The 15914-nt window shown below is 35.2% G+C and overlaps 1 protein-coding gene across 4 annotated transcripts in view; it reads right to left on the reverse strand.

Moving 5' to 3' along the window:
• Positions 1-15914, reverse strand: part of TAB3 (TGF-beta activated kinase 1 (MAP3K7) binding protein 3) — a 109243-nt gene that overhangs the window by 46529 nt on the left and 46800 nt on the right. For 2 of the 4 annotated variants that reach the window (XM_069065658.1, XM_069065659.1), the window contains exons 2-4: positions 10933-11121; positions 4945-6397; positions 3948-4108 (exon numbers count right to left, since the gene is read on the reverse strand). In XM_069065658.1, coding sequence (XP_068921759.1) covers positions 3948-4108; positions 4945-6397; positions 10933-11034 — 1716 coding nt within the window. In that variant the 5' untranslated portion in view covers positions 11035-11121. Of the gene's footprint in view, positions 1-3947; positions 4109-4944; positions 6398-10257; positions 10323-10932; positions 11122-15914 lie in introns of those variants that run through there. The other 2 variants (XM_069065661.1, XM_069065660.1) reach the window with 2 other exon arrangements.

Consider the following 15914-nt stretch of genomic DNA (forward strand, 5'->3'; position numbering starts at 1 on the left):
TACAGAAGAGGCAAGGGGAAATGGTTACAATGGAGGGGAAGAATAGGAAGGCAAAAGGGAATGGGTCAACCTTATTCCCATTGAATCTGGCTTGAGGAGGGAGTGAAATACACACTAAATAGGGTATCTCACCCTCCAGGAGAATAGGGGGGGAAGGGAATCAGAGAGGGGATGATGGAAGGGAGGGCAGGCTGGGGGGGAGGGAAGTTGGAAGCACCTACTTTTGAAAAGGGACGGGATCAAAGTAGAGAATAGAACAAGTGGGAGGTGGGATAGGAGGGAGGGAAATACAGTCAGTCTTTTACAATATATCTACTATGTTATTGTTTTGCATTAGCCACACATGTACAACCTATACTGAACTGCTTATCTTCCCAGTAAGGGTGGGTGACAAGGAAGGAAGGGAATGAATCTGGAATTGAAAGTTTTAAAATCAAATATTCAAAAATATATGTGTATATATATGTATATATATACTTATATGTATGTGTATATATATATATACACACTATTATTAATACCATCTTACATGTAATTGGGAAATAAGATATACAGGCACTGAGGCATAGAGATCCACTGGAAAAGTTGAAAGGGGTATGGGAGAAAATATGGGAGAAAGCAGATTAAAGGAGGGGATATCCTGTGGGACTGCTATTTTGGGGCGGTGGGCAGGGGAAAAACGTGGAGAAAATTTGTAACTCAAAATCAGAAGTTAATAAAGCATTAAAAAAAAAGAAATAAAAACAAAACTTAAAACAAAACAAAAAAGTGATGGATCTAAAATCCAAGCTGGATTCACACTGGCTCCCACTTCTTCATAAAAAAAAAAAAAAACAATCACGAACTCCTTTCATTGTTAAGTAATAGTTTCAGATCGATATAGCTTGCTATCTAACCCCCCCCCAAAAAAACAAAAAACCTCAGAAAAAATAGAGAAATGTTTCTTACTTATTCAACAAATATCCTGAGTGTCTAGTATGTATATAACACTGTTCTAGGTGCTAAAGGTAATAAAAGGGGACTCTGCCCGCAAGTAATTTATAAGACTTAATTTTTTTCCCTTCGTGCCTATGACAATAATATAGACATATTAAACAATAACTGAGTATGTGAGAAAAAAGAAAGAAGCAGACTGTTTAAGAAACAAACAAGCACTTTAGAACTCACCAACATTAAACAATAATAATTACAATCAATCAGCAAGCATTTATAAAGCATCTACAAATGTGCTTGGCACTCTTCTAGGCGCTGGGACAACATACTGAAACAATACCTACTCTCAAAGAGCCTGCATTCTAAGAGAGAAGACAACCAAGTACATATTTACGTGTGCTCATAATAAATATAAAGATAATAAATACAAAATAGTTAAATACAAAGACATTTAGGAGGGAAATCACCAGCAGATGGAGTCAGGAAAGGCTTTATGTGAGCTTGAACTGTTCTTTGAAGGGAGGAATTCTGGTGGGTCGAGGTCAGGAGGCAATGCACAGATAAAAAGGATGGCCAATGCAAAGGCAAAGAGACAGGAGACTGGCCTTCATATGTAAGGGATAGAGAGAAAGCTGAGCTTGGTTCAACTGGTAACTACAGTAGAGGAAGTAATATATAAAAAGGCTAGAAAGATGGGTTTGGGCCAGATTGTAAAGGGCTTCAAAAGTCAAAAAGAGAGGGCAGTGCCAAGATGGCGGAGTAAAAGTAAAAAAAAAAAAAAACTTTTTTAATCTTGTAGACAAAAGAGATACCCTGGAGTTTACTAAATAAGGGAGGGACATGGTCAGATCCTTTTGGCAGCAGTACGCAGAATAAGACTAGAATGGGGTGGACTTGAGATAAAAAGAGTAATTAGCGGCCACTGTAATAATGCAGGTGACACATAATGAAGGCCTTAACTAAGGTGGTAGGTAAGTGAGTATTGAAAAGGAGACTGATAATAGATATACTGTGAAGGCAGAAATGTCAAGATCTGGCATCTGGGACAAATGGTAAGGAAGAATGAATTAATGCTGAGGTTACAAACCTGGGCAACTAGAAAAATGGTGGTGTCTTTAAAGAAAGAGGGAAGTTTGAAAGAGTGGTAGGTACGGGGGAAAGTTAGAGAGTTCTATTTTAGATATGCTTTGAGATATCTCCAACTGGACATCCAGTCTGGATTGTGCAACAGGCAAATAGTAATGTTGAAATGACAATGAGAGGAAAAATTAAGATTGGATATACAGATCCATAAGTCACCTAAATAGAAATAATGACTAAATCCTTAGGTGCTAATAGTGTCTGAGAGAACACAGAGAGAAAAAAAGATCCTAGGACAGAGTGTTGAGGAAACACTTGCAGTTAGATGATGTGAAATGGATGATGAATTAGAAAAGGAAACTAAGAAAAATTGGTTAAAAATGTAGACCTAAAAAAGAGTGATGTCATAAAAACCCAGATAGAAGACAATGTCTCCAGCAGGATAGTTAATAGTGATAAACACGGCAAACAGGGCAAGGATTGAGGAAAGACCATTAAGATCTGGCAATTAAAAGATCAAAGGTAACTTGGCCAAGAGCAACTTCAGTTGAGCAAAGTAGTTGAAAGCCAAAGTGCAACAAGGTTGAAGAATGAGTGAGAAGAGGGGAAGTGAGAGGAATGAGGATAAACAGATTTTTCTAGAAGTTTGACTATAAAAGTAAGATGATAGTATATAAAGACAACAGTTTGAGGGAATGGTAAGGTCTAGTGAAGGTTTTTTAAAGATGGGGAGATGGGAAGGTTTGTTTGTTTATTTGTTTTTAACGACGGCCATGCTTGAAGATAGTAGGGGAAAGAGTAGACAGAAGTTGATAATGTGAAGGGGTCTTGAGATGAAGAGATAGTTTGCATCATATGGCCTCAATTTTCTCAGTAGAGATACAATTATCCTTGTCTGTACACTATTAATAAAATTAATAATACGAACTAGTTAGGTTTGATTGCACTTTTTTCTTTAGAAAAGAGATTAAAAATAAAAATCATGTTTGACTATACCATAAACAAAATGAAATCTTGTTTTTTTCCCACAATGTAATTTAATACAAAAAGTGATTATTAGCACCTAAACTGACTCCCAAAATAAGAGTGACAAATCCTAATAGCTTTTAAATTCTACCAAAGATTTACTAACTACAGGAAAAATGATTAGTAAATTCAAGGTAGGGTGCTGTTTATACTTCTATTTTTTAAGCAAACCTTTGCTTTCAGATAAATAAGGCCATACACACATCCTGATTATAACTGTCATTTTAAAATAATGACTGACTTTGGATTTTTTCTTATTAAATACAAGACTAAAATGATATGTACTTATGAAAATAAAAAGTTCCTTGAGGGCAAGGAAGGTGTCTCTCTCTCTCTCTTTCTCTCTCTCTCTGTCTCTCTCTTTTTAAATTCCTAACACCTAGCATATTATCAACTGTACAAAGCAAGTGCTTTAGAACACTCTTAGTGATTAAAAAGGACTAAAGATACTAAGAGGCCTTAGCTCAAATAAATACTGATTAGTCATGACACCAAAAGTAAAAACAAGGCATTATTAAAGAATTTGCTAATATTCTTTCTCTGGAAAGTCTATTTTCTATAAATAATAGTATATATATATATATATATATATATATATATATATATATATATATATATATATATATATATATATATATATATATATATATATATATATATATATATATATATATATATATATATATATATATATCTTAAACATTTATAGTTTCTATTTCTGTCCTTATGAGTGGCCAAAAATGCTTCATGTTTCCTACTATAAACTCAATCGTTTCAAAACACTTTAGCATATATAAAACATGAAAAGAAAAGTGGATGAATGGGACCATCATCCCATGACTATTTTTAAACGCACACACATACACACACACACACATATGTACATGCATGCACACACAATCACTTACAGTTGGGATTGCCGTGGTACAGCTAACTCTTCTAAGTCGTCTCTGCATAAGATCATGCTCCATACCATTAACTTCAGCCTTCAACCGCTCTAGTTCTTCTTCCTCAAGTTTCAGTTGTTTTGCTAACCTCTCCATCCTTGCTCGCTGATGTAATAGCAAGGCTATAGTATTACAAAGTCATTGTAAAGATTAACATTGAAAAAGTGATAATTTCTTGATAATTTATACAATACTAAAATATAAAGTTTAATAGTTGACTCTATTTTCTTATTTCCAATTCTTTCCTAACTCTATTGTCACTGCCATTTATAATTTTCTCCTGAAAGGGCTACCAAATTAATCATATGTATATCAGAGTAAGACTTAATTATTCTTAATATCAGAACATACAAAATATTTTAAAGTTTTTCTAAAATTATCTCTATTTCTATACTTAGGTATACTTCAGTTATGACTAATATCAGATATAAAAAATAACAGAAATTACCTTCCTTAGAAATTGGTGAAGTTTTGGTTCTTCTACCTTAGTCCTCAGGGTATCTTTAATTTAAAATATCTCTGCACAATCTGAATTGATTTATATATCCCACTTATTTCAGAGGATCAAAAGCCACTTAATTCTAAACCCTTTCTATCACCATTTCCACTTCTACCCTTACATTTATTGTTCATCATTATTTTTTTTAAATTATCTATACTTCATACCTGTTTCTTCATAGTATTTTCTCCAAATGTCTAACATATTTCTTTATGTGTCTCATTTGTCTATATTTTTTCTTAGTATCTTTCATTAAACTATTTTTCCAATGTTGAAAGTGTTCTTTAGTCAGCCTGAAGCTGATAGTTGCCCAATATATTTAGCATTAATAGAATCTTGAAAAGAAAACTACTCACATGAAAACCTTTGACATAAAGGAATATTATTTACTCTGTAAACACAACACCAGAGAAAAAATCATTATAAAGACTAAATTTCATGTAGATTAAAAAAATTTACCTTGAGTATAGGCATAATCATCAGATCCAGAACTACAACTTCTCTGATACTTATGGCTTCCCTTTTCTCCTCCCAGTGCTGGTATCAATGAAATGGGCTGAATAGGTTCTGGTGCTCCAGAACGCTCTTCTTGGTCCACTAAATTTAAAAGATTTTCAGTTGTTGCTCGGCCCACTGTTATTTTGAAAACTGTTGTTGGGTTTGGCATTACCCGAGGAGATGGTGTTGGAGCACACGAAGGTCCAGTTGGTTGTGTGTATGTAATATATACTGGATTAACACTAAATGGAGGTTTGGGCTGGTTAGACATTCCTCTTGAAGGAGAACTTGACGGTGGAGTAGTGGCTGTATACAATGGGTGTTGGTTCCGTTGAGATGGTTGATTACTTATTGGTGAAGGACTTCTATTAATTGCTGTCCCAGGTCTTTGTGGGGGTTCAACTGTAATTTCTATCTTCTTCATGGAACCTTTGGATAAGCTAGATGCACTGTAAGGGAGATAGGATACTGAATGACCTCCCTGTTTCTGATAGCTTGGAGGTGCTTGATACAGATGGGGTGGAGTAGTTGAAGGACTAGGTGGCATAAAGACATGTGTGCTCTGATGACCCAACTGAGGAGGTTGTACTTGATGCTGAGGAGAACCGAAAGGTGAAGGACACTGAGAAGTTGGTGGCGATCGATAAGCAGTTTGAGGGATCTGTGGCTGTTTGGGAGAATACTGAGAAGGCTGGTAGTTTTGCTGATGTGGAAAAACAGGTAAAGGACGTGGATTATAATGTGGTATGGGGCCTTGTGGTGAGGACTGCCAGGGTGTGCTCTGAGGAGTCTGTCTTCCTGATGAACTTTGAGATGTTTGCCTAATATATATTGAACCAGGCCCATAGAGATTGCTTGGAATTTGTGGAAGAATTTGTAAAGCTCTGGGAACAGTCTGTCCAGAGGGGAGGTTTTGTGATACTGTAACAGTAATTGGATTTGTACTATAACGAGGTATGTGCATGTATGAGGGAGGTGGCTGTGGTGGTGGTGAAGGCCCTTGCATAGCAGATGTATTCATTCCTGTTGGCATGGAAGATGGCTGTTGAGGTGGCTGTGGAGGAGGAGTAGCTGCATTTCTATTCTGTTCATTCATAAAAAATGGGTTGTAGTTAGGAGAAGCAGCCACAACGGCTGGGGCTGAATGTGGTTCCTGAACTAAACATATCAGCTGTTTACCTGGAGTGTGTTGTGGATCAATATGACCATCACTTGAACTATGTACCAGTGTTCGACCACCATTAAGTTGAGCTCCATCTCCTGTATGGTAACTAGGTGGATGGACACCCAGATTAATGTGCAAAAAGCGATTTCTATTCATCCTGTTGTCATCTGGGCTCTGGTATTCCATATACAAGTATTTGCTGCTTTCCTGTGAAAGGGCTCGACAGCAAGCTTCCAGGTTGTTGTTATTCTAAGAAGGGGGAAAACAGCAAGGTTATATCAGCACATTAATGAACTATAATACTATAAATAACGTTAAGCTCAAGTAAAGCTTAACAGAGCCATGATAAAATAATATTTTAGCCACAGAAAAGATCATAGTTTTAAATAAGGAGGGATTAAAAAATTATTTTTACTATTTTACACCTGGCTTACATTATTTTTCTGGTCCTAAGCACTTAATAACATTTGTTGATTATTACTTCAAAAAGGTACTTACATATATATACATATACATATATATATATTATCTAAGAATCTCCAAAAACTTTTTATTATAAATTATATATAAAAGAAGATACTGGCTGTTTAAAAATGCTACATGTATAAGAAAGTTAGCAGGCCCCAGATCCCTATCCCAGAAGTATAATCATAACCACCTCCTTAGCAGTCTAGGCCAGAACCCATGCTCTGGAGGAATTTAAGCCTACTGTACTAATGACTGACTGTGTCTCCCAAAACACTACTTCAGGAAAACTCCAGCCATTCTTCAAGTTATTTCCTACCTTTCTTATCACAAAAGCCATTCTCTACTCAGTTATCCTCTCCTCAAGTCTGTCTTCCCCTCCAGTTCTGGAACCAGGATCAAATCAACTTTGCTTTCTCCTGGATGAGGTGTGTACTATTCTCCTACTGCCCTGTAATCATCTGAACCAAAATGCCCTCCTGTAAAGACCATTCCACTATGTATGTTGAGCCCCTATTAGAAGGCATTTCTTTGAAGGCAGATACTTTCACTGCTTTTGTATTCATACCCCCATTTCTCAACATTGTGCTCTGTATCATCAGCACTTAATAATCTTTAATTATTTATTTTCATTCATTCATTAGATATCTTTTACAATTAAAAAAATCTGGAAAATGGTAGTTAACTACACCTTTGACACAGTAAATTTTAAGTGTAAATAACATTAATATGCAACAAATTCAATTAATAGATAGACTCAGTTTTACTAAAATTTGATAAAACACCCACTCCAGTTTTTACTAGAACTGAAAACAATCCCAATGTGAACTTCCTAAACATTTAAAATTCAAATTAGCCTTTTCATCAGTTTTGCCATATACTTTTACCTATTAGTTCACAAGAGAAAATTAAGTTAAACAAAGAAAACAACTTAAACAAATTCTTTAAAACAGGGGACATATTTTCAACTAGGTAAGGCCTGGCCCACAAAGTGATTTTGAATCAGATTTGGTTCCCATACTAAAATCCATACAGCCAATTACATCTTAAGAGATTTACACTTGGGCAAACTTTCAAAATTACAAAAATTTTTTTTTTACTTTTTTGGAGGGCAATTGGGGTTAAGTGACTTGCTCAAGGTCACACGGCTAGTTTTGTGTGTGTGTGTGTGTGTGTCTGTGTGTGTGTTAAGTGTCTGAGGCCAGTTTTGAACTCAGGTCCTCCTGACTCCAGGGCCAGTGCTCTATTCACTGTGCCACCTAGCCACCCCTCAAAATTATTAAATGGTTTAAAAAGTCAGTTACCCACTAAAAAAATATATCAATCTGAAATGTTATAAAACAAGCAAAATATTTTATCTAAGCAAAGTTTCCTTCTTTTCATATTAAATCGATGACTAAAATGACATCTTATTAAGGTGATAAATGGCCTTTATTAAACACAAAGGAAAAACTTGGAAAGCAGGTCCCATTAAAATAAAAGAAAAATTAATTGTGTTCTGTTTTTATTAGTGTGTACATAATCAAGAATAAATTAAATGCCCCGATATGTTGTGTTAATAACCTAAAAATTTTTCTATTTGCCTCCAAAGTTTATTTCTTATAATTCACATTAAAATTTTTTCCTATTAATAGCTGGGAAAAGGACATTTTGCAAGAGAAAAAAGAACTACAGAAAAGCCATCTAGCGATCAAAGAAACACAGGGTAGTAAGACAAGAAATTCAACAACAGAAAGTAGACTCAAAATTTTTAGGTGAAAAGAATGTCAAATGAGAAATTTCATTGATTTCTCTAGAGTAGAATAAGGAAGAGATAAGAAATGTATCTTCTTATAAATCTTTCAAAACACCATGTAGAAGAAAAATATAAAACTCTTTTTGAGACAAATCAATTTGGGAATGAGATTTCTTTTAATGGTTTGAATGAAAAGTTTTCCACATCAACTTATGAAAGGTGTTTTGCAAATTAGGATTCAATTTCAAAATACTGTTCACAAGTTGGATTTGTAACTATCTCCACAACAAATCCCTACAGCAACAAAAGATGAATTTTTAAAATGCAAATACAGCAGAAAAGTGTCATAACAGGAGATAAAAAGAAGTTAAACAAGAGTAAACAATGTCATGCTCTGTACAATACATTTATTATAATAAATACATATACATACATGTGTATATGTGTATATTATATATAAAAATCTGGGAGGGATGAGTCTAATTTGTCTTCAGTAAAGCCATACAAATGGACAAAGTACTCTGCAAAAAGGAACTCTGAGAAAAATGTAAAGAACAAAGATGACAACCTGAATCTCAGTTTCCTTATCTGTAAAAGGGGGCCAGTAAGAGTTGAAATACCTACTTAATAGGGTTGTTGAATTAAATTCAACAAGCATTTATTAAGCGCCTAAAAAATGTGCAACAAACTTTATGAGGCACTGGGGATACAAAGAAAGAATCTGTTCTTAGGAACTTCAATTATTTTATAGACACTAACTAATATCCTATTATTAGCCTAAAAAGAGAACTAAAATATGTATAGAATCACTCAAGCATCTGAAAGGAAAAGCAATAAATAACTAATGAAAATGTGGCAAAAATATTTATCTCCCTTTTGGGGAGTTTTGGCTGAGAATGAATTGAAAGATGATCTTTAATAAAGGCCTGAAGTTTGTGTTTAAAATGTTAAATGTGCATTTAATGTTTAAATAGAAGGATGATGCTATTCCTGAGTCTATAATACAAATGTATTGATAATTCTTAAAAGAAAGCATAGGAGAAATCTATGCTACTAAGAATAAAGGACTGTAAGCTATGCCAAGAAAGTTAAAAACTGAAGACAATGGATGACAACACTGTAAAGATGAGACTAAGAAATAGCTAAAGAGAGAGATTAGAATGAGTGGGTTTATAATGGAGGGACTGAAGAAATAATTTTCTTAAAATAGCCTAACTGTAAAGAGAATACATATTGGGTAAAAAACACCAGGAAGAGCAAACAGAACAAATGATCTGAGTTGTTAAGGCAATTCAACAGAAGTCAAAAGCAGAAAACTCAAATAGAAAATGACCTTGCTTCTACAGAAACCAAAAGGTTGACTAAAGTCTATGGACTCAAAGGGAGAGGGCTAAGACTCTCCCCAACCCTACCCCACCCCCCCCAAAAGGAGGATATCTTAAAAAGGGTTCATGAATTAAAAGGGAGAATGAAGACAAGGAGTTTCTGGGACAGATGATTTAATATTTTAAAGCTATACTGAATTAACTGAGTAATGTTACTTAAGTAACAATGTACTTAAGACTTGTTATCAATTTGTATCTCCATATTCCCTCACTGTGAAGGCAAAATTTAGTTTCTCTATCTGAACCATCTATTAAATTCAAATGGACATAGTGGGTGAAGTGGCAGTGCTAGAAAATACCAAGTAATTCAAGTTAAACATTTCTTGTGTTTATGATGTGTAAGACATCATACATGTAAACCATGTAAGGACCTCCTGTTTTAAAAATTCCCTCCACCAATGTAGATAAGCAAATTGCCTATAACATATTCTTAAAGAGCTTCCTGGGGAACTAAGAGGTTATACTATCTGCCCATGATCACAGAGCTTGTATAAATCAGAGTAAGGAATTGTATCCAGGTCTACCTGATCAGCCTTCTATCCATCACATCTGACTTTCATATGTCTGGAACAGTGTTCAAGGTATTATGCTGGACATTGGGAATACAATGAAAGAAATGAAAAGCCTTAAGGAGTGATCACACTATTTTTTTGCTTTTGGGTGGTGGTAACATAAAGTTCACTACAGATCTAATGAGAAGGGATAGTGAACCCTTAGGGAAGAAACTTCATTTTACTTCGGGACTAAAAAGAAATGGGAAAGTAACATCCATTTCATTATAAGTATATTTCCAATTTCTAAATATAACAAGACAAATTGAATGGGCTTAATTTTAAGGAAGTAGATTTACCTGGTATAAAGGTTATCAGATACTATAAAAAATAACATGGCAATGAAATATCTAAAACTTTTTTATGATAGGGAGAAAATAGGTTAATATTTAAAAGTATAAACAAGAAAATGACAAAAACATTTAGAACAATATTGCTACTCTAAGGATTTGGGGGCTGAAGTAGTTAAACTAGACAAAACATAAAAAGGGGAAATTATTGAAGTCTTTCCTTTTATTTCGTTTCCAACAATTTTTCACTTCATGTTTCCATGATTTTATTTAACTCAAAAGTAGAACACTGCTCAAACTGTAAATTCTAGGGCAATCTAATAGTTTTATATTTCTATTTCATTACTCTGCAATCTACCTGCAACATGCATTGTGATACCACACCCTCTGGAATCTCAGGGAAAAGTTGCCGGAGATCATGGAGTATCTGGACATCAAGTTGTGGACTGCTCTGCGCCATGCTAGGGCTGATGGTGATCAAGTATTTGAGGAATGGATGTTAATTGGCTTTCCAGTAGAAATGATGTTCCAATATTTCAGTCATTTTCTATGGCAAAAAATAAAGTTATTGGTAATTTTTAAACTATATTTTTACTCTATTCACATGAACTCTCACAAACTACATTTATACAGAAAATTGTAAATACTATTTATGGAATGGTATACCCAATTCTATAGTTGGAAAATTCTGTACCCAAAGCCATCTTTGACTGCAACAAGTAATTATAATTTTTCTCAGTGCCACATTTTACACTGTGTGTAGATATATTCATTCTCATTCTTGTACTGAAAACTTTAGAAACAAAACCCACAATAGGAAATTACTCCCTAGTAGCAATTAAATTTTTCTAGCTCTAAGTAACAGTCATTATGCAAAACTACTCTGATTTTCCCTACAGCTATTACATCATGTTTAAGACAAAAATTATCATGATACTTAATATAACCCCACACACCTCAAGCTTTAACAATATAATCACAACAGCAAAGATCTTATATTTATCTTATAATCTCTACTTAACAGTTATGCTGAAAGTCAAGTTAGACTAGCTTCTCTTCTGAAAGGAGAAGGAAAGCTAATGTCCAAAGAAAGGAATACAGCAAATGATGTAGATACTGGGGAACGACATTTAAAGTCTTTATTTTTCCATTAATCATTATGTGTTAATACCAAATTAACTGTATTTTCACATTTAATCCCCTTTGATTGGTCAATTTTCAGGATAGTTACCTAAATTATAACATATAATTCACTGGTCTTCAGCTTATATTAAATGGGGACTAACTGTAGGAACTGAAGATACTTGTCTTGTGGGGAAAATAACTAAAGGAAATATGAGAGCTGTTTTCAAGAATCTGAGGGGCAATCAAGTATGAAAAACTTATTGAAATCCTCAAAATTAAATCAAAATATACTTTAATATTTCATGACACCAGGGCAAAAGTGTGCATAAAGGAGGATGACAAATGAGCTGGAAAGCATAGTTCAGGATTAAGAAAAAAGACTTTTTAAAACCAAAGACTTCATGCCTTTCTATCATGAACACTTTGGGAAGAGAGTTGGAAGGTGCTTGACATAGTAAGTGCCTAATAAAAAAAAATCACATACAAAATAAGCTTATTAAATTTTAATAAACTAGTTATGTGAAAAATTTCCAAATCAACTGCCTATGAACAACCAGAACAACTCACTAAAATAAAGATTAATATCAATGTCAAATTAAAAAAATTTAAAATGAGAAAACATCAAGAAATCAAAGCAATTCTAACCAATCCTCTTTTAAAAAGCTATTGAACCCACCCCTCCAAAAAAGGGAAATTATGGGTAAAAAAACAGACATCAACACTGACTATTCAGAAACTCTTAAGAAAATTATCTAATGTAATAAATTACCACAAGGAGACTAAAAGAGCCTAGAAACTGCCTCAGAAGACAGAATTTAATCTGCATCTGAAACACAGATCAGAGACAGATAACTAAATATCAAGAATAAGAAAGAAATAACAGAAAGCCCACATCTAAGATATCTACTTGGATATCCACCGATATCAAAGAATTTTCAAGTGACTTGGAGCAGTGGATTCCAATGTGGCACAACATCAAGGTTTGCAATCAATCAATTGCAAAATGAGAAGAGGGGTTTTCATCTCATCCTCCTCAATGGAACCACTTCCCTTTCTTCACCCATTACTCCTCCCTCCACTCTAGGTCCTCCTATACAAGCTCCCAAATCTACTTCCTTCTGTACCACTCTTGGGGCTCTAGGGACAGTTATAATCCAACCCTAAACCTGACACCAACCTTTCTCCTCTGCAACACAGTATACTTCTCCCCTGCTCCCCCTATCACCTCATGACTATGGCAGGTGTCCTTCCATAGGTGGTCTCTTATATTCAAAGGCTTCTGTAAAATAAAAGCCCTGACTCCCCCCTGGCCTCTCTTCCCTTTGGGTTGGAGAAAATGACACAGGATGAATAAGTATAGATGGGTCATCTATACCTACTGCATTATAGTTCTCATTATATTAACTTGCCCACCAAACACATCTCTTTTCCAAACTTCCCAGTTTTTGTCAAGAGAACCATCATCCTTGCCATCCCTTCGATTTGCAACTTCAATGTCATCCTCAAGTCCTCATTTTTATTCAACCAACATACACATGCAGCTGCCAAATCTTTTTGTTTCTATTTTGACAATGTCTCTTGCAACCATTCCCTTCTATGCAATCACACAGCCACCACCTTAGTTCAGACCCTCATCATTTCTCACCAGAGGCTATTAGACCTGAAGAAGTCACTTAACCTATATCAACCTCAGCTACTTCATTTGTAAAATGGCAATGATAGGGGCGGCCAAGTAGCACAGCGAGTAAGAGCACTGGCCCCAGTGTCGGGATGACCTGGGGATCGAATCCGGGCTGAGATACTTAGCACCACACCCAGAAATAACTGGCTGTGTAACCTTGAGCAAGTTACTTAACCCCAACTGCTTAAAAAAAAAATGGCAATGATAATGGCACCTATCTCACAGGTCTGTTGTGAGGACCAAATGAAATAAGTTAAACAGGAAAGTATTTTGAAAATTTTAAGGTGCATTACAATTCTATTATTTTATAAACAATATATTAATAATTTATACCATGACTAATATCAAAATTTATAAAAGCAGATACTTTTATTGGGTGCATGTTTCCAAATTATTTACCATTGATGAGAAGAACCATCAAAAAAGTTTAGATACCACTGATCTAAAGAAAACCCCCCAACCATTATGGGTGAAGCCCCTCCAGAGAATTTATGGGAAAACGTGGACAAGAGTAATGAAATGAGAAGGCACAGAAGGATGAGTTCACTAAAATATGTGTGAGATGAACTGGATTCTCTAGTCTAATTAAGAATATCTCTGTTTGTGACTAATGTTCAACATGAAGGTATTTGTAGAACCTATATTTGATTACATGCCGCTAAGGGAGGGAGAAGAAAAGAGAGGGAGGAGGAGAAAATTTGAAACTTAAGAGACTGTGGAACTGCATGTTGTAAACTAAAAGTAAATAAATAAATTAAAAATAAATATTTTTTTCTTTTTATTTTTTTTTTAGTTTACATCATTCACTTCCACAAGATTTTGAATCACAAATTTTCTCCCCATTTTTCCCCTACCTACCACCCCAAAAACAGCGATCCCACTGAATATCCCCTCCCCCAATCTGCTCTCTCCTATATCTTCTCCCATCCCCGTTCCGACTTTCCAGTAGGGCATGGTGGATCTCTATGCCCCAGTGCCTGTCTATCTTTTTTCCCAGTTACAAGTAAAATAATAATAATTATTATTATATATATTTTAAACATTTTATTTTAAACCTTTGAATTCCAGATTCTTTCCCTACGTCCCTCATCACTCACCCTTACTGGAAAGATAAGCAATTCAATATAGGTTGTACATGTGTAGCTACGTAAAACATTTCCATAGTGGATATATTATGAAAGACTGACTATATTTCCCTCCATCCCATCGCACCCCCCACTTGTTCTATTCTCTTCTTTTATCCTGCCCCTTTTCAAAAGTGTGTGCTTCCAACTTCCCTCCCCACCCGAGACTGCCCTCCCTTCCATCCTTCCCCCTCTCATCCCCTTACCCCCTACTCTCCTGTAGGATGAGATGACCTATTTAGTGTGTATGTCATTCCCTCTCTAAGCCAAATTCATTGAGAATAAAGTTGACTTGTTCCCTTTTGCCTTCTTATTCTTCCCCTCCATTTTAAGTTTTCCCTTGCCTCTTCTATGAGATAATTTACCCTATTCTATTGCTCCCTCTCTCCTCTCATTATATTCCTCTCTCACCTCTTAAGTATCATCCCTTCCTATTCAACTGATCCTGTACCCTCTGTCTATGTATACTTGTACACATATATGCCCATACTCACATATGAATTCATACATCCGCATACTCTCCAATATAGACATATATATATATGTATACATATATATATATATATGCATTTCCATTCCCTTCAACTATTCTCATACTGAGAAAAGTTTCATAAGTAACAATTATCGTTTTTCCATATAGGAATATAAGTAGTTCAACTTTCATAAGTTCCTTATGATTTCTTTTCCCTGTTTATCTTCTCATGCTTCTCTTGCTTCTTGTATCTGAATGTCAAATTTTCTATTCAACTCTGGTTTTTTCAGCAAGAATGCTTGAAAGTCCTCTATTCCACTGAATGACCATATTTTCCCCTGAAACATGATACTCAGTTTTGCTGGGTAGATGATTCTTGGTTTTAATCCCAGCTCCTTTGACCTCCGGAATATCATATTCCAAGCCCTTCGCTCCCTCAGTGTAGAAGCTGCCAGGTTCTGTGTTATCCTGATTGTGTTTCCACAGTATTCAAATTGTTTCTTCCTGGTAGCTTGTAATATATTCTCCTTCATCTGGGAACTCCAGAACCTGGCTATAATATTCCTAGTTTTCTTTTTAGGATCTTTTTCAGGAGGAGATTGGTAGATTCTTTCAACCTCTATTTTGCCCTCTGGTTCTAAAACATCAGGGCAATTTTCCTTGAGAATTTCTTAAAGGATGATTTCTAGGTTCTTTTTTTGATCACGGCTTTCAGGTAGTCCAAAAGTTTTTAAATTTTCTCTCCTGAATCTATTTTCCAAGTCAGCAGATTTTTCAATATGATATTTCACATTGGGGCAGCTAGATGGAGCAGTAAGTAGAGTGCCAGCCCTGGAGTCAGAAGGACCTGAGTTCAGATCCGGCCTCAGACACTTTACACACACACACACACACACACACACACACACACACACACACACACACACACACACACACAC

Source organism: Petaurus breviceps, unplaced genomic scaffold (assembly GCF_028583685.1).
Source record: "Petaurus breviceps papuanus isolate PSGF00001 unplaced genomic scaffold, PetGlider_PUasm1.0 90696, whole genome shotgun sequence".
Taxonomy (NCBI): domain Eukaryota; kingdom Metazoa; phylum Chordata; class Mammalia; order Diprotodontia; family Petauridae; genus Petaurus; species Petaurus breviceps.